Source organism: Tricharina praecox (assembly GCF_024521635.1).
Source record: "Tricharina praecox strain CBS 144465 chromosome Unknown BZA05scaffold_39, whole genome shotgun sequence".
NCBI classification, from domain to species: Eukaryota; Fungi; Ascomycota; class Pezizomycetes; order Pezizales; family Pyronemataceae; genus Tricharina; species Tricharina praecox.
Window position 1 is genome coordinate 88427 of NW_026250441.1, and position 22102 is coordinate 110528.

General features: G+C 55.6%; 4 protein-coding genes across 4 annotated transcripts; 3 read left to right on the forward strand and 1 right to left on the reverse strand.

The window, feature by feature from the left end:
* Window positions 1-4484: 4484 nt before the first annotated feature.
* Window positions 4485-6915, reverse strand: BZA05DRAFT_477511 (amino acid permease/ SLC12A domain-containing protein; the record flags this gene model as incomplete). Its single annotated transcript, XM_051488310.1, has 4 exons — window positions 4485-5835; window positions 5900-6051; window positions 6103-6607; window positions 6688-6915. The coding sequence occupies 4 exons, from the start codon at window positions 6913-6915 to the stop codon at window positions 4948-4950; spliced, it is 1773 nt and encodes a 590-aa protein (XP_051335135.1). The 3' UTR covers window positions 4485-4947.
* A 1738-nt stretch (window positions 6916-8653) lies between these two features.
* On the forward strand, window positions 8654-12207 carry BZA05DRAFT_194108 (uncharacterized protein). Its single transcript, XM_051479437.1, has 4 exons — window positions 8654-8925; window positions 9030-9829; window positions 9885-10988; window positions 11039-12207. Exons 1-4 carry the CDS (start codon window positions 8838-8840, stop codon window positions 11876-11878), a joined length of 2832 nt encoding a protein of 943 aa, XP_051335136.1. The 5' UTR covers window positions 8654-8837; the 3' UTR covers window positions 11879-12207.
* A 1449-nt stretch (window positions 12208-13656) lies between these two features.
* Window positions 13657-15020, forward strand: BZA05DRAFT_422515 (uncharacterized protein; the record flags this gene model as incomplete). The annotated part of the gene is made up of 6 exons (XM_051485794.1): window positions 13657-13692; window positions 13795-13797; window positions 13845-14061; window positions 14539-14664; window positions 14729-14778; window positions 14817-15020. 6 exons carry the CDS (start codon window positions 13657-13659, stop codon window positions 15018-15020), a joined length of 636 nt encoding a protein of 211 aa, XP_051335137.1.
* Window positions 15021-18340: 3320 nt separating this feature from the next.
* On the forward strand, window positions 18341-21962 carry BZA05DRAFT_412175 (uncharacterized protein). Its single transcript, XM_051485069.1, has 7 exons — window positions 18341-18664; window positions 18721-19072; window positions 19127-19757; window positions 19815-19956; window positions 20011-20070; window positions 20139-20185; window positions 20248-21962. Exons 1-7 carry the CDS (start codon window positions 18499-18501, stop codon window positions 21832-21834), a joined length of 2985 nt encoding a protein of 994 aa, XP_051335138.1. The 5' UTR covers window positions 18341-18498; the 3' UTR covers window positions 21835-21962.
* The last annotated feature ends 140 nt before the right edge of the window (window positions 21963-22102 follow it).

Sequence of the window (22102 nt, forward strand, 5' to 3'; positions counted from 1 at the left end):
CACATGGCTGACTTTCGGATCGCTTTGCTTTGCAGGAAGTAAGTGAACCACATCACTTGGGTGTGCCTTTCCACATGGCTGACTTTCGGATCGCTTTGCTTTGCAGCGCGTAAGTGAACCACATCACTTGGGTGTGCCTTTCCACATGGCTGACTTTCGGATCGCTTTGCTCTGCAGTCGGTACGTGAACCAAATCACTTGGGTGTGCCTTTCCACATGGCTGACTTTCGGATCGCTTTGCTTTGCAGATTGTAAGTGAACCAAATCACTTGGGTGTGCCTTTCCACATGGCTGACTTTCGGATCGCTTTGCTTTGCAGGAAGTAAGTGAACCACATCACTTGGGTGTGCCTTTCCACATGGCTGACTTTCGGATCGCTTTGCTTTGCAGGAAGTAAGTGAACCACATCACTTGGGTGTGCCTTTCCACATGGCTGACTTTCGGATCGCTTTGCTTTGCAGGAAGTAAGTGAACCACATCACTTGGGTGTGCCTTTCCACATGGCTGACTTTCGGATCGCTTTGCTCTGCAGTCGGTACGTGAACCAAATCACTTGGGTGTGCCTTTCCACATGGCTGACTTTCGGATCGCTTTGCTTTGCAGATTGTAAGTGAACCAAATCACTTGGGTGTGCCTTTCCACATGGCTGACTTTCGGATCGCTTTGCTTTGCAGGAAGTAAGTGAACCACATCACTTGGGTGTGCCTTTCCACATGGCTGACTTTCGGATCGCTTTGCTTTGCAGGAAGTAAGTGAACCACATCACTTGGGTGTGCCTTTCCACATGGCTGACTTTCGGATCGCTTTGCTTTGCAGGAAGTAAGTGAACCACATCACTTGGGTGTGCCTTTCCACATGGCTGACTTTCGGATCGCTTTGCTTTGCAGGAAGTAAGTGAACCACATCACTTGGGTGTGCCTTTCCACATGGCTGACTTTCGGATCGCTTTGCTTTGCAGGAAGTAAGTGAACCACATCACTTGGGTGTGCCTTTACACATGGCTGACTTTCGGATCGCTTTGCTCTGCAGTCGGTACGTGAACCAAATCACTTGGCTGTGCCTTTCCACATGGCTGACTTTCGGATCGCTTTGCTTTGCAGGAAGTAAGTGAACCACATCACTTGGGTGTGCCTTTACACATGGCTGACTTTCGGATCGCTTTGCTTTGCAGCGCGTAAGTGAACCACATCACTTGGGTGTGCCTTTCCACATGGCTGACTTTCGGATCGCTTTGCTTTGCAGATTGTAAGTGAACCAAATCACTTGGGTGTGCCTTTCCACATGGCTGACTTTCGGATCGCTTTGCTTTGCAGGAAGTAAGTGAACCACATCACTTGGGTGTGCCTTTACACATGGCTGACTTTCGGATCGCTTTGCTTTGCAGCGCGTAAGTGAACCACATCACTTGGGTGTGCCTTTCCACATGGCTGACTTTCGGATCGCTTTGCTTTGCAGGAAGTAAGTGAACCACATCACTTGGGTGTGCCTTTCCACATGGCTGACTTTCGGATCGCTTTGCTCTGCAGTGGGTAAGTGAACCAAATCACTGGGCGTGCCTTTCCACATGGCTGACTTTTGGCCGGCCTTCCAATATACAGGAGGTAAGAAAACCTGATCACCCGAACCTCCCGTGACATTCATCTGACCATCGCCTCTCTTTGCGTCGCGGAAGGTAAGTGAACTGAAGCACCATGCATGTGTGACGCCGGTAGGAAAGTACTGAAATATGGGCTCCGGTTTCGCGCAGATTGTAAGCTCACTTCCTTTGAATGCTGTTCACTGTGCCCGGCGGTTGGCTCACATTGGCTTGACTTTCTTCGCAGGCGGTAATTGAACCTCCTCGCCGTGATGATCATTGACTGATACTATCTGCCTTTCCCCCTGGCCTTTTACGTCTTAGAAAGTACGTGACTTGTTCTATGATCCTCTTTGCTTTGTCGGTGCTAATAAAAGGTATCTGATGTCTCAGTTTGTATGTATCATTCTTTCGGTTCATTCCGTCTGCGCCACAATTGATCGGTCTGTTGCTAACACACGGTAGCTGGTAAGTAATATGTTCCCATCCGCGCGTCGTACTGTGGTGCTAACGTACGGCTGATTGATTTCCGCAGGAAGTAAGTCTTTTCGCTCAGGGCCCTTTTCTTTCTCGGAGCTGTTACCGACTGTAGGCTCTTCTTGGCCTCTAGGAGGTAAGTGGGGTCTTTTTCTGGTTGCTAGTCGTTTATTTGTCATCGTTGACCTTTTACCAGTTTTGCCTTGATGATGTTTGATCATGTTTCATGATCCTCGACATTGGAGACGGAAGTAGGAATGGAGAAGGAGGCAGAGGTGGAATAGGAGGAGCGAAAGCAAGTTTGAGGGACGACGGAGGGAAAACGATGTTAGAGAACATCGAAATTGATGGTGGAGACTGCTTGTTATCTTGGGGCGGGGCGAACATGGTGGACTAGTGGTGAGCATCGCGGTGTCGCGGCGGTGGGCGTACTCGTATTCCTGTAATTGGGCACTTGAAGACGGTCATGTGAGATTTTACCCATCGCGACCGTTCGTTTCGCATGTGACTACTGGATCCCGAATGATTACACCGAGCTCCGTGCATGACTGTCGACAGCAATACTAAGTGGCTATTTGAAGCGGCGAGCGCAGGTATCCGCGTCAAAATGCACCGCCGCCTCTGGGTCTCGGTGCACCATTCTGTCATACCTCTGTTAAGATTACTCATATCGCCGATACCTATTTTGTATCGGATCCTCTACTTCTCCCAGAGTAAGAGCATCAAGCGAATCTATTATATGCTGTCATGAAAGATGGATGTCGGCGAAAGACGTAGACCTGCGTGTGGAGGCCTGAAGCCGAGACGTCCGGATGACTCCCGACTCTCGGAGGTCCCGACGTGATGGTTCCGGCGAGTGCCATCTTGTGCAGGGCACCCGGAAAAGGTCGATAGGAAGCGGCTCGCACCTCTCGCGCAGGACTATCGAGCCCCGAGCTGATAGGGCTTGTACGCTATGTAGAGATGTTATCCCGTCGGACCAGAACCTCGGCATTCTATGTGAAATGTCCTGAAATAGATACGCGGATTGGTAGGAAGATAGAAGTACAGGTGGAAAGATAACTGTTTTGTAGCTTGCCTCTTCTCTATCGTCCGGTCCGTCCGTCTAAACCTAGGACGTGGCGGCCAAGGCTTCTTCGGCGGACGGACGAGACGGACGGCCATCCGGCAAGCCGTGGGTAAACACCTGATTTCGGGCGTGGCCTTGGCGGCCAAGGGAGATATGATGCCTCTAGCGCTGTGACAGGGGCCGGGCGCCGCAGCTTAGGCGTCCGAGTCAGAATACTGCTACTTTTCGTAGTAACAGCTAGAGGAGGACTGCCCATCTCTGTGCGCGGTACTGGCCAAAGGTAGTTGATCCCCACACAAAATATATCGTGATATCTCGCTCGCATATCTGCAAACGGCTAGTGAACGCCCTTATTGGGACGAGTGATCCGGATGTTATCACATGGTATGGACGGTCGTCCACTGTCGTCGAACGAGGACCGACCCGTCCGTCCCAGGCTCAGACCGTCCGGGAAAATCGTTTTAGCTATCCGTCCTGTCCGGACGATGGAGAACACTACATCAGACCCGAGCCGTGTGCTGTGATTGCTGCTACACACAGTGCTCTCCTTGCGACTGTCTACATACATTATATGCAGATTCCTCCGTCGTCCCTAAGGTTCTTTCGATTCCCGCCGCTTCACGACTTCTTCGGCGGAGTGCTGCGCATCACTCATGAGCGACATGGCATTCCGCGCGTGAGCATGAAAAGGTCACATACATACCGAAGCGATGATCCACGCCGCAGTCGAGGAACGTTCAATCGGCTTGCTAGAAATCTCGCGATCGTTACTACTAGGTGTACACTGGACGACTGATTTCCCATGGTGGCGTGTGGACGGATGTGTCGAAAGTGCGTTCGGGGGATGGAGGCGTACACAATCGCAGGATACAACAACGGTAACGGCAACGGCAACGGCATCACAGTTCACCAAGCCGGTATACCATCTCCCATGACCCGTGAGAGACCGAAACCAAGTCCGTTTTGCGTCAGGGGTTATGTGAGTACTTATCGGATGTAGAACTACAACCCAATCCTCCAACCCTCAGCGCGCCCGCCCAAGCTCCAAGTTCCAACAGCGCAGTCCTGCTCGCATGATATGTTTACATAACTACCTGCACGCGATGACTGGGGCCCGGTTAAGTACCGAGATGCGAGATGGCTCCGCCACCGCAGCTCCGCTGCAACGTGCCGCTACTCCCGCCGCTACTCCCGCCACTATATACCCCCGCGGCCGCTCACCCCGGTCGGGAATAAAGGATTTGCACCTTGTGCCTGCAGACGCCGTGCTGCTAACTAACTACTCACCGGCGGTCAGCCTACGGGTACTTGCTACTATCGATAGATAAGTAGATAAGTAGGTACGTAGGTACCGGTAATGATGTCGGGACTCCGAACTCGGAGCCGGGACTCGGGACTCCGGACTCGGGAGTTGGAGATCGGGACTCCGGACTCGGGAATCGGGACTCGGCAGTTGGGAGTGCTGCTGGGTAGGTACCTGCAGCTTGGTATCTTACTATCCTGATATCGTGATATCGGCACTGTCTACATGTGTTCGATATTGAGCATCATCGTTGTCTTCCGGCGATGGCTGTGACTGATTGACTGACTGGCCGGTGTTGCCGGAGTTGGTTCGGCCATGGGCGCCCGGGCAGCCCACTGTTCGGGTCTGCGGCGCGTTCCGATCACGATGATGGATTATCTCCATTCGCACTATGAGATTCTCTTCATTCGTATGATCGTATCATGGTTTGCGGCCCAAATCCCCAAAAATTCCCGCCACAAAACCAATTGAACCCAAAACCCAAACCCCCAAAACACCCCGTCCCCCGATAACCCCTACTGCCTACCCAAAAACCCAACTCGCAAACTCCCACGCCCAGCCCCTCCTCCTCCTAACCCTAGTCCTATCAAACGCCTCGCGATGAATACTATAGCTCATCTCCGCGGCACCCACCATCGGCGTCCTCACGACCAGCAGCTTCGTAACCGCATAGATGAGCACAAAGACAAACACCGCGAGATACGCCGCCAAAAAATCCGCCTGCTTGAACGGCCTGAAAATGAACACATCAAAGCCATTAAACAGGATTAGCAGCGCGCACCCCACAGCGCCGATATACGCGGCGGCGGGCTGGCCAGGGGAGGCGTATGGATAATCGCCGCTCGCGCGATCGTACGGCGCGGTCCCAGTCTGCAATCCGTGATAGAACCGGATAAACGCTAGACACTGGCACAGCCAGACGATGAGGCAGGCGACAGTTTCGATCTGGGAGAAGACGCCGAGGAGCTCCTGCGCGTTGCCACCGCCGCACTGGAGGTAGGCGAGGGGCGCGAAGATGCAGCTCGCGAAGATGGCGGCGAGCGGGACGCCATTTTTGGTTGTATGGCGGAACACGGAGAGCACCGGGTGCGTGTCGTGGTCGAGCTTGACGGCCATGCCGTAGAGCGTCCGGCTCGCGACGAAGAGGGACGTGTTCGCTGTGCTCATATTCGCGAAGATGAGGGCTGCGCTCACGAAGCCGGGGAGGAAGGTGATCCCCGCGTTCTTGATTGCGATTACGAAGGGCGAGAGGTCGCCGGTCGCGTTGCGTGGGTCGAAGAGGTTGGAGAGACCGCCGTCCGTGTACGGCACCGCGAGGGAGACGGAGAAGATCGCGGCGAGGTACAGGCTGAAGGTCAGCCAGAAGATGCGTTTGGTGGCGCGGGGGAGGTCGTCGCGCGGGTATTTTGCCTGGAGACAAGGTGTCAGTTGCTTTCGTCCACGGTGAAGAGAGCGTAATGGCTTGGGTACATACCTCGCTGGCGGTGACTGCGACAATCTCGATACCGATGTATCCGAAGGCGGCCAGAGTCATACCCTTCCAGATAGACAGGAACCGGCCAAGGTCACCATCGAGGTTTTCTTTACCGCCAAAGTTCGGCGAAAAGCGGTACTTAGCCTTCCAATCTGATAATCATTAGCGCCTCCCGTTGACATGTACCAGGAGTCGGAACTCACAATCGACGCCATGAACCTTCCCCTTCGGCCCAGCGCCGCGATTGATAAACAACATCAAGATGATCAACCCAACCAGTAGCACCACCTTCAAAAACCCGATGACATACTCGACCTCACCGAACACACGGATGCCAAAAACATTAATAATAATAACAACCGCCAGAACTCCAGTAATAATCCAGCCCTGGCTCACATCTGGATTAAACCCGGTCGCTAGAATAGCGGTACTCGTGACCAGCGTCGTCACTCCCATCGAATAGCAGAACCAGTACGCAATCCCGACAGTCCATCCGAGCGCGCCGTCCACGAACCGTGTGGGAAAATTCATCAGCGCGCCAGACTCGGGAATGAGCGAGACCATCTCGCCGAGCGACGAGACGACGCAGTGCAGGATAAACCCGGTGAACAGGTATGACAGCAGCGCGCCCGCGGACCCGCACAGCCGCAGGATCTGTCCGCTGCCGATCAGAATGCCCATGCCGATCGTGCCGGAGAGCGATATCATCTGCACCGGAATATTCAGTATCCAATCGCCGGGCACACGGACACGGAGCGAACCCGCCTAGCACAGAGTACAATACATACCAGAATATGTCTCCTAACAAGCAGCGGCCGCAAATCGTAATGCGTCCCGAGGCCCTTCCGTGCGCCGGGCGGCACGCGCGGGCGCGGGCGCGGGCGCGGCTCCATCTCGACGTCGTCGCTCTTGCCTTCGCCCTCGCTGTAGGCCGAGCCGCGCCGGTCCGCGTGCGGCGACAGCTCCGGGACGAGCGCGGACGTCCAGGGCGGGTGCGTGGGGATGTGCGGGTTCATGGGAGTGGGAGGGTGAGTGTGGGTGTGAGTGTTAGGGTTGCTCATGGGTTCATGGCTCATGGCTCATCGGGGTGAGGTGTGTTCGCAGCTGTGGGGGAGGTGGGTGCGAAGTTGTGGGGTTTTCTGGGGCAAATGGGAGGGACAGCGACAGGAGCGAGAACGGGCGGTAGATATGTATGGATGGATGGTGTGGATGGGGTGTCGCAGAACATGGCCAGTGGTAGGATGGCAGCACTGCGTGACCTGAACCCATGCGTACCTACTAAGGTAACGACTCGACAGTGACACAGCCCCCCAGCCCCCGCTGCTGGCTACCCCAGTCGTGCGCGTCTTTGACATGCGCGCTCCGGCATGCGCAGGCAGCACGTTAGTTCCCGCAGCGGCGACAGCTTCCTACGTGGGGCGGCTGAAGGCGGTGAAGATACCGGCGACTCGGCACTGGGCTGTGGGCAGTGGGCGAAGGTGTTATTTTCAAGGAGACTGTGAGTGTGCATATTATTGATTTTTGTTGATGGCGGTGGGCGTACTGGTTATTGATAGAACACACGGATCGAGGAACGAGTCTTGCGCTCCAGCCGTCGTACTCATTCGCAGTGTGGGCTGCCATATCGGCGTCACTCTGATCGACGCACTGCAGGGACTGAGTCCATGGGTGAGGAGGGCCCCGGCACGTGACCGGGAAAGGCGCACTGATCATTGATGGGGCGCACTAGCGGATTCGCATTCGTATCCTCGGTGTCTATTGGGACTACTACTCAATAGAACCAATTGCATCCACCCTCCATCTCTATTCTGCCTGCTGTACCGCACCACCCTTTGATGCTGTTCCTGAATCTGGATGTCAGCATTCCCGCCTGTTGCAGCGGGCTTCACCTGCTTCTAGAGACTGGCAAGTTCGTTGGAATGGTGCGCTTAATCCAGGTGCCGTGCAATCTCTCTCGGCCGCGCAGACGTTCACTAGTTATCAAGGGGAATCCCGACTCCCGACTCCCGAGCCCTGCTTGACGAGACGAGACGAGCGGGCACACGGACCACTGTTCATGCGCCGCAGCCGAGAGCTGGCGCCGCGCAACTCGGAACCAGCCTGTGCGTGGCACCGGCGGAAGGAGGCTGGCGATGGTGGTATTGCGCTAGCTTCATTGCGGATAGCGCGGGTGGTGCAAAGGGGCCGCCCCTGCCAATCGTCTCCTCTCTGTCTCGGGGACTCGTCATTATTCTTCAGAGCTTCGATCCTACTCACAAACATAGGACCGCACGTGTGCCGGCTGCGAGTGGTGGGCCAAAACACCAACTGTACCACGGACTTCGAAGCTCTACCGTATCCTGGGGTCTATGTATTCCAGTTTCATGACCGAGTCCACTCCCGATCTGACACCCCTGCCATCAGGCAGCGAATCAGCCGGCAGTCTGCAAACGATGTCTGGCCCATCCGTAGGCAAAGTATAGCACTCCACCTGTACTCGGCTGCGAGTGCTGCGCCACGGCCATCTGCCTATCTACCACGGCCCTGGCAACGGACGGCCCTTCTCCCGCCCGCAACGGCCACTGCTGCATCGACGGCCGGAACAGGTGGCTCTACAAACACTCGGTGTCTGCCTTGCTTAATACACCCCGCGTCTCCTCCTCTTAGGAGCCTGGAGGCCCGCTTCCCCTACACACCCTACACGCACCATCGTTCTGCCCATCCCATCCCATCCCGTCCTGACGTCGTCCGTCCGTGCGGTCGGTACCGGTCTAACTAAATTACACTACTGAGCCGCTGCCTCGCCGTGCCTGCCCGTCGACAATATCTCCGCCCGTACCGTACCATAACTATCGTCGAAACCGCCGGGCCATCCCAGAACAGCGTTATATAACTGAATAAATAATCCGCCCGTCGCGTTACTGACGGATCGCAAAGTCTCCCGTCGACCGGTATCCATATGCAGTCCGCATATGACAGCGATCCGGCGGGGAGCGCCCTGACGAAGAAGCGGCGCAGAGTCGACAGCAACACCAGCAACCTGAGCGGTACGTACCCTCCCCCGCAACAACCAACTGCAGCCATATCTCCGTACCTGCAGATCTCCGTCAGCCGCGATCACCTATAGCTAATACCTGTCTCCCCCGCGCAGGCACCTCCGCGACCGCGCAGCCATGCATCCCCACCCTCCCGCTCACCACCGACCAAGCGGAGCTCTGGCGGTCCTCGCTGCGACAAGCCAACACGTACTCCTCGTCGGTCGACGAGCTGTGGCCGGCTTTATGGCTACACCCAGACATCAACGCGGTGGTCGGGCGCATGACCAAAAAGATCGAGGGCGGGGACTACACGTACCGGCGAGCGTGGCAGCTGATGCAGATCGGGGATCTACAGATCGTGTACGTTCTGTCCGGACTACCGCAGGCGCTCCGCGACCAGGGCAAAGCGCACAGCAGCCTACTGATCGCGTCAGTGGCGCTGCGGTGCGCGCTCGCCCTCTCCGCGCCGCAGGTCAAACACCAGATTCCCCCCGACTGCTTCATGGAGCGCGAGATCCAGCTGCGCGCGCTCGGATCGATGCTGAGTCTGCTGCAGCTGCTGAAGGCACAGGCGCCAGCGCGGAATCCGGTCCTCACCGCCGCCACGGAAAAGCTACTGTGGGAGAACCTGCGTGTCCTCCAGGAGGACCTGAGTAAGAGCTTGGGAGGCGCCGCGGATAAGGGCGACTGCGAGTTCATGGCGAGGTACGCACAGAATTTGCTCGCCGATCTGCCCGGAGATGATAATGTCGCCACCAAGTGGGCGAGCAGCATCATGAATATCTTTTTTGCGGCGGGAATGGCGTATCAGTACAATGGGCCCGAGGCGATAAAACTGCTGCGATTGGCCGTGGAGCCGCTGAGCCATAGGGGCACTAGCTGGCACAGGGAGTTTGATCGATTTCATCATGTGGTGAGCACTCATGGTTCCGGTTTCTAGTATGAACCGATCGCTAACGACAATACAGACAATGGTGATAATCTCGTGGTCATTATATCACAACGCGGGGTCGAGCCCGGCGTTCCGCCTCGCGTGCAGCGACATGATCGGGCTGCTGCGCAACAAGCTTCGCGACGGGATCAACAATCTGAACGCGCAAGGCAGCACCAAGCGGAAGATCTCCGCGCTGTTCCCTAGCACGGAGGCCACCGACTCCTCCGTGCACATGACCTACGGACTGCTGTACCTTCTCGGACGGCTAGTGGAGCGGTACATGGCTGGCGGCGGGTCGAGCCGCGAAAAGCAGATCGCGCAGCTGACGGATGTCCTGGTCTGGGCGTGCCAGAAGTCAAAGTTCGGCGAGATCAAGTTCAAGGCCTACGAGATCCTGTTCGCGATACTGGCGCCGGTGCCGTCGGCAAATACCGCCGGGACGCTGTTGCAGCATCAGCGCATGACCGAGGTCGAGGGCGACTCCCGCATGGAGCGTGAGCGAAGACACGAGGAGTGGGCGACCCATGTCGAGTGCATCCTGGAGCGGAAGAGGCTCATCGATAATTCCCTCGCGAAGCTTGATCTCGAGCAGATCAAGCGTGCGAAGGATGATTACGAGCAGCAGGTGGCACGCACGCCGATGACGCCGCCGACGAAAAGTCACGATATGATCAGGGAGTACTCGCACGATTCGATGCAGAGCGCGGGCACGGGACCGGGCATGGCTACTGGAGGTGCGGGTGTGTTGCGGCAGGATTATCGATTGGATTTTACGCTCCCCGCGTTCCAGTCCCCGAATCTACTTCCGCCGCTGAGTCCGGCTACTTCGTATGCCGAGAGCGACGAGTATGTGTGGCAGCAGAGCCCACCACCGTTTCCGCTCGAAAGAATGACCAGGACCGAACCGGCAGAGATCAAACTGAAGGGGATACCCGTGTGTACGCAAATCTCCAATACCGGGCACAGCGTTGCATTTCTGTCGCGAGATCATCTTGACGTCTACGGGATAACACTCGAGGAGAATCCCACACTGTCCCTGTCATTGACGCAGAAACTCGAACAAAAGCTGCCCAAGAAGTCCGACTTCGTAGCCACCGCTGTCAACGACCAATTCGTCGTGGCCATCTCGCGCAACCAGGTGCGTGTAACACCCCCCTCCACACTATCTCACTCGCTGACATTCTCCAGCTGCAAATCTACGACCACTCCACTCCATCGCAGCCCTCAGGCACGATCGACTTCGACTACCAGCCGGAGCCCGTGCTCCGACTAACCTCCGTAGCGCTCACCTCCACAACACCTCCCACCATTGCGCTCGGCCTCATCCTGCACGACAAGCGCACGCGCATCCACCTGTACGAAGCCATCCCCTCACCTGGCCACCTGCCCCTCCACCACCTGCGCACACTCTCCTTCGGCACCTCAGTGCCCCAACCTCACGGCGCTGCAGGCTCCCTCAGCTTCTCCACCTGTTCCACCCACCTGCTGTGCACGTCCACCCTGCGCGGCGACCTTCTAACCTGGCCGCTGCACTACGCCTCCGCCACGCCCAGCCACCGCACCGTAATCCCCATCAACGACGGCCTGGGCCACGGCATAGCGGGGATCACCTCCGCCGCGCTGTTCCCGAGCACACGGTACATCATTGCCACCACCGGCGCGTCCTCGCAGCCCGCTGTTCTGGCAGCACGCAGCTCGGCGGGAGCGGGAGCAAGGAGGCCGGCTCTGCTGGATATTATGCAGCCGCAGGCGGCGATGAGGGCCTGTGCTGTTGCGCGGCAAGAGAATGCAATAGCGCTGATGACCGAGAGGGGCGCGGTGTGGGTGGCCAAGTTGTCGGGCGCCGGGGCACAGGTGGGACACGCGGTGGCGCTGCCGGTGTTGGTGCTCGAGAGGGGGGGGGCGGGGGCGGGGGATGTGTCGTTTGGCATAAGCGAGGGAGGAAGGCAGGTTCTGCTTGTGGCGAGGGTCGATAGGCCGCTGTTTAAGAGTCGGTGGAGGGGGGATGTGGTGGGGGTTGTGTTTTGACTTCTTGATTTTGGCGCGGGGTTGCAAGGGGGGTTTGATGCGAGGTGGGGTTGCGTGCATGGTGTATGTGAGGTCTTGTCTTTTGGTAGAATATAGTAATATCATAGTGGGGGGTGGGGCGGGGGAGCGGGAAAGGGCGTACGGATTGCTTTGTCCTTTTTTGCGTTGTGTTCGGTTTTTGGATTTGGATTTGGACTTGGGGACTTGGAGTTGAATGGAATACATAGGTACTTACGCATACCTTGTACATCAAGCGGGGGCAAAGGCGAACAAAATTATGTGTTGGTGAGAGGAGCTAGATGAAGAGGTTATTGTTCAACTTCGAGGAGCCATCTTATGGCTCTCCACCGCAGCCGACAACCCTCGTTGTCCCTCGATCCAGCTAGTAGTCGGGCTATCCCGGTTACCCACTCTACCGTATCTTTTTTTTGGAACGACGGATGTGAGGAGGAAGGCTCCGACTGACTTCGAGGAGGAGGAAGGGGAAAGCAAGCATCGGAAGCAGAACCAGAGTGCCCAGCAGGATAGTATGTCTGCGGCCTGTGCTGCTGTGTGGGGAGGTGAGGAGCGACTATATGTGATCATCTGTTCTTGTGACTTCCTACCTGTGTGTTTTGTCTGGTAGACCGTAGGCAGCGGCGCCACATCGTATCGGCCGGCAGGAGGGTCTCATCTCCGGCCCACCGGAGTGAGCAGGAAAGAAGTGTGATGGCTCTCCTAGCTCCATAATCTAGATACGGAACAGCGAAATCAATTAAAGATTTCACTCTCTCTCCCCAACGCAAACTTCTGCCACGCCTATCTCCAGTGCGTCACGTGAAGCAGAGCGAGTGATATACCATGCGTACATACGTCGTCCACCTCGGAACCACTCGCATCAGGAGTACCCGAGTATCGATCAGAAGCGGTACGAAATCGGTGTAGAAAGGATGCACGTGGCGACCGTCGGGCGATGGCGTGGATGGGTGTCGGAGCACTGCGCGCGGCCGAATAATCGACCTGCTTCTGGCTTCGCGGTTTGAAGCCCGGATACCTCCGGTGTATGTTCCACTATTCGCAGTACTAGCAGTACCAGTGGCTTCAGGGATACTTCTGGACTAAAACAGCGGCTCACTACGGCCGGTTCACTCGAAGTCCGACTTTCTGAAAAACATTATATTTTTGAATAGCCAGCTATTCCTTACACTCCTTTCTCACACTCCTTCCCAACACAACTCCATAACATCCTCACCTACCACTACCTAAAGGATCGATACAAACCGGCACACGATGCCCACGCCACTCTCGAGGATTGTAACATCCACTTCCGGGCCGCCGCCCGGAAGGTTATCAACCGACACGTTCGGTATGGAATCCCCAACCCACCAGCCGGTGGTTTTTGGGAGCACCGCATGACCCGGCGTTTGGCTTGGGCCATGTGGTGTCAGGTCTGCTCGGTGTGGACCCGAAGGCAACGGATTTCCGATGGACTTTCGTTGCCCGCGAGGGCAACGCCGGCTATCCGCTCGACTGTCGTTGCCCCCCGGGGCATCCTCGCGTCAAGCACCAAGACCGACCCGGCGCCATTTCCAAGACCCCAGCCGATCTGGGGATTCATACTGTGGTTGTCAAAGCGGGTTTCGTTCGGTCATTTCCGGATTTAGTTCTGGTCTGCAATCACACACTCAATTTGGCGGCGGGTCGGCTTTTCCACTTATTGCGGATGAAGAGATGAGGAGATGGATGGCTCGCGAGCCACCCCCACAAGGGGCCAAGCCTCCACAGCACCTCTAACCAACATGCTGAGCTTTGACCGCCCGTACCTGAAGGGTGTGGTGGGAGGTGGATATCCGACGATGGCACTGTTTTCGAAGTTCATTTTGCTGCGGTTTGTTGCCGCAGAGGCAGAGCAGAATATCTGCTCGGCGTGTTCCTAGGAAGTAAGTTCCATTATGAAAACTGGAAAATAGCATGCTGACTTTTTCAGGTAACTATTTGGGGCTGTTTCATTGTCTGGGCCAGATGGATTAATCCTCCCGAAACCATTCCCGGGATGCCCACGTCCCCAGGGCTCGCGGCCCCTGAGAGCGGCTGCTTTGCCACCTTGGTGGCCGATCCGGCACCCACTTGTCGGGTCAGCGCTGCGTACTCGTTCACTGTCGGGTCGGCGCTGTTCTCTATTGAAGCGTTTGTTCAGATCTTGGGTATGAAGGGATGATTATGGGAAGTCGGGTTGTGTTTCTTTCATGGGGTCTCTATTTCTGTTTTCAGTTTGATGCGTTGGATTCTGTTTTCTGTGTTTTGGAACGCGCTCTGCGGGGGAGCGTTGCGGCCCGTAGGGCCTTTGTTGTCGGAGCAGCGTGTTTGATCGAATGACGGTTCGTGCACGGTTCACGGGGAAGGTTTTAGTTCGTCTAGGACGACTATAAGTACAACTAGAACTTCAGCTAGAACAATAACCACTACTTCTTCTTCTTCTTCTTACCATCTTCTGGTCGTATCGCCCACTCAAACCTTCGCGTGCGCACCTCACCTTCAGATCGTGCATCAACATCTATCCCCCTACTGAGTAGGACTGTGGTGATTATAAGGATATTTCTAGCCGGCATGGCTTTTGTCTTTGGGTACATAATTCTATCCAGTGCAAATCTATTTAAAGCCTCCGCCTGATGGTCCTCCAGGCTCCAATCCGAAGCTTACGACCCCGACCACCACGACCACCACGACAACCGCGACCACCACGAACAACGGCCACGCCGCCGTGTTTTTCCGGCGAGCAGAAAATATGCTCGGCGTGTTCCCAGGAAGTAAGTTCCATAAGCCCCGGATACCAAAAACTGGAAAACGGCACGCTAATAGGAGGAAACGCAGAGGCTCGAGAAATTAATGTGGTGGTGGTGGTGGTGGCTGCGGCGGCTGCGGTGAGGTTACCGCCGCCAAGGGCCGCTCCAAGAAACAGCCCAAGGCCATCAAGTACTGGATGGTTCTCACTCCCGCTGGCGGGAGGAGAATCATGCATGTCGCCTCGAGTGCGGAGGTGCCTGAGGACACGATTTCGGTCAAGATCGTGGTCCCGGCCTCCCACCGGTTCTTGGACTGGCCTGCGGTGGCGAGATTGAAGGGGAAGGGAGAGGGGAAGGGGGAGGAACAGGAGCAAGAATAAAAGTTTTTTTTCCAAGTGAAACTTCTCGTGAACCATCCGTAGTCTGCCGATGTTGTCATCTAGAATCAAATCTGAGTCCGCCTTCGTTATGTAGAACAGAGTGGCTCTGCGAGGGCTCTTGTGCCAATGCCTCTCCCGGCCGGCAAGCGGGTCGAGAGACGGAGAATTGACATGGAGAGAGGGGAGTTAGAGAATGACCTCAACATTTCGAGGACCTACGGCTCCCGTCAGGCGCCGGGATTTTTGTCCCTATGACTGGACTGCTCTAGTCCGGCAAATCCTGGCCCCTGGGGCCTGACGGGACCGCGTCGCCGGCCTCAATAGTCTTCCGTCCGACTAGACTATTCTCAGGCCTGAACCGAAGGACCATTAGCATGTATTTTCGAACACATGTCGACGGGCTTACTCAATATAATCTCTGCTGGAAGCCTGAGCCGTACATAGGTGTCATGATGGTAAAGAACCAGGGAACTCACAGTGTTTGCAAAAGCAAGAAAGATTCATACTGTAAAAACGCACAATGATATTTGGAAGCGCCGAAGCGCGCAAAGAAGCGACCAACAAACCAAGAAACCGGGCAGGCTTTCCAGACGACTGATCCATTCCGTCCGGAAGATGAAATGCCCGGATACCCGGCAGGTACCTATAGGTACCTGATAGCACTAGCGTGCTATGCTGACTACCAGTTCGCGGAGGACTCTAGTACATAGCGCGGTAGCTACCAACAGAATTTTCAGCCTTGAGCAGAATTTTCAGCATCGTCAAACAATCGAGCTCAGGAGATAGACACTGGTAGAAGTAGGAACGGGGTGGTGTGAAAGTTCTATACCGTGAGGGACACTGCGAAATGGAGCCGCATAGCCACACATCCGCACACCTGCACCACTGTGTGGCGCCACGCCGCTTGCATTGTCCTAGTATTGCAGTCAATTTCGGGCCCTGTAGGGTATTCGTCCTCATTTCTCCAGCCCGGAAGACTGTAGTCCTTGGTCTCCTCTGCCCGACTAATTCCGTCCCGGGCCGGGCAACCTTAAAGACGGACGGGACGGACGGTTGGCAGCCCTGACGAGAACTGGACTAACATTTACCTCTATTCATTGATTCACTCATTCTCTCTTTCCTTCTTTCATTCTTTCTGGCTTTCTTTGTGTCTTTATTTCTGCCGGGTTAGGTAGATGGTTGAATAAGGAGGGTTGACTCGCGGGGCGGGCAGGACGAAGAGCAATAGCCTTGAATCAGTATCGATCTCGCAGCCAGCGGGTGAAAAAGGATATATATGTAATCTGCCGTGCTCTACTGCGGCCGAAAGCAATGATGATTGCACAAAATACCAATAGGGAAAGCAGTGTCACATGTCACGTACCGAGTGACATCTAGTGTTTCACTCTTGCTGCCAAAATTAAATATCATCACCACCCCCACTAGGTGGCTTGGAAATCCCAACTGATGTGTGCCCTACTGCCAATCGCCCCTTACCAACCCTTCCTATTGGCTCGCGTGTCATACATCCTCAACATCTAAACGATTCCACTACTACCCAGCCTCGGTCTTCAACAATCTCAACTCTCATTGCTCCTCCCACTATCATCGTTCTACGGCTCCACCGGCTACACTTACAGATTTATATTAGCTAGACAAGCGGACAAGACGTGTCTGTTATCGTGCCCGGAAGATTTTGTCTAGCGGATCTGAGCAGACGAACGAGTGAGATAAAGATGGAGATGTGATTGCTAGATACCGAACAAAAGAGAGCGCACAACAGAGAGAGTATTTAAGGAGATACATAGTAGCAAAAAACCAAGTCCCACGATATCCGTCTGTCCCATCTTATCAGTCTGTCCCACGACATCCTTCCGTCCCATCCTATCCGTCCGTCCCACGACATCCGTCCGTCCCCACTCGGTCTATTGATACCCGAGGACATTAAACCAGATCATCGACAGAAGAGACGGCATCGAAGGATGAAAAAGGGTTCGATGTCACCAACCTGAAGGCTGATGGCTTTGTGATTTAGATACCGTACGGCCGCTGCACCGGGTAACAGTAGTAAACACATTACTCCTAAGAACCTCTGCTGTGTGGGGAGTGCGGTACCGGTGGTGGTAGTATGCCATATCACTGTTACTAGTATTTTCTGCGAATCTGCAGTTCGGACAGCCTGCTGGTGGCGGCGGTGTAGTCGAGGGGTTTAAAACCAATACCAGTTATCTAATATATTCTACACTACCGCTCTCTAGTTAGTAGATATCTCAGTTCACCGGACAATCCATTCGTGCGGAGTTAAGTCGTTCTTCCGCGCGTCCTATCAGCGTCCCCTGACCTCTACTTTGGAGTCTACAGAGTTTTGCCGCACGTTTCGGCGTTCGGCGAGTGATCTCAGATGATGCACATGATCAACCCGACGTGTTAATGTTTTTCCGCTGCCTGCTTCATCGCCGTTCTACCTTCGACATCTTCACGTCTTGCTATTTTATCATACCCGAAGGGTCCTAATGGCCGAACCTGTTGCGGGTGTCCCACAATTATTCGGCACAAGTGAGATAGTACTGATGATAACTAGGTAGTAGCCTTGTTCGAGGTCGCCTCTCCTGCCGTATTACACGTCCGCCCCCCACAAACATGGTTCCCCGCACGGAATGCTGGTGGCAGCCACGATGATGTGTTATTTTGGCGCCACGCACTAGTAGAATCATACACACCAGATCCCAGGAACGTAACGATCGACTCATTACTTATGCTTATTTCGCAATGGCGCCGCGCCGTCTGTATACACATACTACGATTAGACGGTCCATATTACTCGGCGCACACAACGGCTGATCATCCGCCGGGAGAATTCGATTTCTCTCGCCTCCCCCGAGGTTCCATGCCCTCGGGTTATCGGCAAGCTTTAGCCTATTTGAATTGATCCGAGATTATCAAGCAGGTAACCGGGCCATAAATCTCGCCTTATGGGGCACGGTTGGATGTGCTGTGAACTGCGTCTAGCCGAGAGGATCTTGAAGCTTTCTCCGGAAATGACTGGTATGGCAGGCAGGCATAGAATGAGCTCGCGTCGTATCGCTCGCATGCCAGTGCAGCTCTTCGCTTCGTGGTCTCTCATAGCATATGACAGCTTCATTAGCTTCACAGACTTTCTTAGGTACATACCGACTTGCTTAGATTCCGTACGGAAAACGCCATATATAGTGCGGGATCTTCGGGAGGGTTTCCCGGGTTCCCTGCAAGCCGTTTTTATTACCCCGGTTAATATCCCTGTTGATCACCTTTTTGCCGTACACTAACCCGGTCTGCCCTGACACTTCCAACGTTCCCCACCTCGATCACTGTGAAGTCCCGCTGGTGCGCTCCCGCATTGCCGGGATAATTTCCCCAGATTACGCCGACAGTGTTCCCAGGGCGCATTGACCTGATAAATATGTCCACCGCTGCTGCTACTCAATCCCTCCAGAGTTGGCTTCAGTGATATTCACTCCAAATGAAGCTCCCTCACCTCCAGCCGCTGCTCGCTGCAGCCGGACTATTCGTCACCCTCTCCTCCGCCCTCGGCCAGAAGTCGATAATATCAGCCAACAAACAAGCTGGAGTGCTCACGCTCGTCGAGAACAGTCGCCCAGTCGCCCGCATCCATGTCTCCAGCACCGGTGGGTTATTCCCGTGCCCGTCTCCTGAGGGAACCCGCGCATCTAAAACCTCACAGACTATCCTGCCGTTATCCGAGCGGCCCACGACCTCGCGGCTGACTTCGGCCGCGTGACGGGCCACAACATGACATTAACACTCACCAACTCCACCGGAAAAGCCGCCGCTGCCGCCGCCGGCACTTCCGCGATCATCGTCGGGACCATTGGCGAGTCCGCACTCATCGACTCGCTCGTGGCGAACAAGAAGCTGAATATCTCGGGGATCGTCGGGAAATGGGAGAGCTTTCGGACTACGCTGGTAGACAACCCAATTCCGGGAGTCTCGCGCGCGCTAGTGATTGCCGGTAGTGACAAGCGCGGTACCATCTTCGGCGTCTACGAAGTGTCGGAGCAGATCGGAGTTTCGCCGTGAGTCCCTAGATTTGCGGTCGGATGCTGACCGATGCTTACCAGATCGTGCAGATGGTACTACTGGGCCGACGTGCCGCCGCAGCAACACAAGGCCCTGTACGCATTGAAAACGACATTGCAGCGTGGCGAGCCGTCGGTCAAATACCGCGGCATCTTCCTGAACGACGAGCAGCCGGCGTTGACCGGGTGGGTTAACGACAACTTTCCGCGCGGCGAGTACGGCCCCGGCTACAACCATGAGTTTTACAGCAGGGTGTTCGAGCTGCTGCTACGGCTGCGCGCGAATCTGCTCTGGCCCACCATGTGGGACTCGATGTTTGCCGTCGACGACGCGTTAAACCAGAAGACAGCGGATATGTACGGGATCGTCATGAGTACGTCGCACACCGAGCCGCTGCAGATGTCGACTAAGGAGTGGAATACGCTCGGCAACGGCACTTGGGACTACACCAGCAATTCCGGGGAAATCTATAAGTACTGGCAGAAAGGCGTCGAGCGCGCCAAGGATTATGAGAACATATGGACCATTGGAATGCGCGGGAATGGAGACAATAATCTCGGGGAAGGTGTGGTGACGGAGCTACTGAGTAAGGTTGTCAAGGACCAACGGGAGATATTGGCGAATGTACTGGGAGTAGACGATGTGGCTACCGTGCCGCAAGTCTGGTGTCTCTACAAAGACGTGAGCCTCCTCCACCACCATCTCGTAGAAAATTCCGGCATTGATGGGTGCGATCAGATTCAAGCATACTACGAGGCGGGCATGAGGGTCCCAGACAATGTGACCCTTCTTTGGACAGATGACAACTGGGGTAACGTGAGGAGACTGCCGTCGGCCAACGAAACTCATAACCAGGCGGGGATCTACTACCATTTCGATTGTCAGTTCCTTCCATGTCCGCCACCGCCTTTCTGCATCTAACAAACAGCTCCAGATGTCGGAGACCCCCGGAACTACAAGTGGATCAACACGGTTTCATTGACGAAGACGGCCCGTGAGTATCCATGAACAAACTTCCCGTTCCAACTGTAAAATCCTTCTAATATACTTTCCGCTTTGTAGATGAACTACACTTGACGTATGAAAGGGGTGCGCGCGAAATCTGGGTGGTGAGATCGCTTTTTTACCGTGCCCCCCTTGTCCATAGAGCTAAAGCAAGCGGTTGATGTAGGTAAATGTCGGCGATCTCAAGCCACTTGAAGTTCCCATCGACTACTTTCTCAATCTCGCCTACGACTTCGACCGCTGGGGTGGAGTCGAGGAGGTGGATGCGTACACGGCACTATGGGCGGCACGCGAGTTCGGCACCACGCACGCGGCCGAGATCGCCTCGATAATGTCGCTCTACGGCACCTACGCTGCACGGCGCAAGTACGAGCTGGTAGATTCTACGACGTACAGCCCCATCCATTACCACGAAGCCGAGCTGGTGCTGTCGCAATGGAGAAACCTGTCTGCGCGGGCAAAAGCGGTGCACTCAGCACTCCCGGCCGCATACCGCCCCACCTTCTTCGAACTGGTACTTCATCCCACTAAGGCCGCCTACACGGTCTACGATATCCACGTCACCACCGGCCGCAACAACCTATACGCGTCCCAGCGGCGCACCAGCGCCAATGCGCTCGCCCAGCACGTGATGAAGCAGTTCGACGAAGACGCCGTGCTGACGCGCGAATACAACGGCTTGTTGGGCGGAAAGTGGAACCACATGATGGACCAGCCGCACCTGGGCTACAACTACTGGCAGCAGCCAATGCGCAACACGCTGGCGCCGCTTGCGTGGGTTCAGGCTGGCGTGGCGTCGGTGGCCGGACACATGGGCGTTGCGATCGAGGGCTCGAACGGAACCGTCCCCGGCGACGACCGCTATAACACCGTCGCCTACGGAAACAATACACTGGTTCTACCAGCGCTGGATCCGTTCGCCGCCACACCTTACCGGACAATCGAGATCTTCTCGCGCGGTACCGAGCCCTTCTTTTTCAACGTGACGCCACACAACTCTTGGGTGCATGTGCAGCCGAAAACGGGGTTTGTCGACCCCCAGGACCCGGCCACGGATACCACGGTGCGCGTATCGGTGGATTGGGACGCGGCTCCGGAAGGCTACAACATCGGCTTCCTCGACATCACGTCTTCCGCCTCATACGGCGACTTCGGCGCGCCGTCCGTAAACCTACCGATCAACAAGACCGCCGTGCCGACGGGCTTCACGGGGTTCGTCGAGAGCGACAAGCACGTCTCCATCGAGGCGTCCCATGCATCGCGAAATACCTCCAACGGCGAGGTGCACTACAGCACACTCCCCAATCTCGGCCGCACCGGTGATGCGGTGACCATATTCCCCGTGACCGCCGACACGCAGGACACAGCCTCCGGGCCCCGGCTAGACTATGATCTGCATCTCTTCACCGTGCCCAGCTACGGCGCAAACATAACCGTATATCTCGGCGGCGCGCTCAACAACCAACCGGGCCGGCCGCTGAAATACGCTATCGCCCTCGACGACGAGACGCCACAGGAGGTGCAGTACATCCCGAACCTGAAGACACCTCTCGCGATGCCGGATGGGTGGCTGGAGATGGTGGCCGATGGAAATGTCTGGAAGCATACCACGAGGCACAATATGACCTCGCCGGGGAAGAAGACGCTCAAGCTGTGGGCGCTGGAGCCGAGTGTGGTATTCCAGAAGGTGGTGATGGATTTGGGAGGAGTGAGGCCCAGCTACTTGGGGCCGCCGGAGAGTGTGAGATTGTGAAGCAGGGTGCGTGTGCATTTGGCGCACGTGGGTTGGCCATGACGCTTGGTGAAGTGTCTCGATGATGGCTGCGTGCTTGTTCTATGGCGATCAATAGGCGAATATCTAGTTATCTAGTACATAATAGCAATTACACCAGCATCCCATAGTTCCCACTGCCCAATATTCCGGATTACTCATTTCTCGGCTTCGCATGAAATTCTGAATTTATAGAGTCGTCTGTGCCGCACCTGCCGCTCGAGTGATAGCACGTGGAAGATTGCAGCTC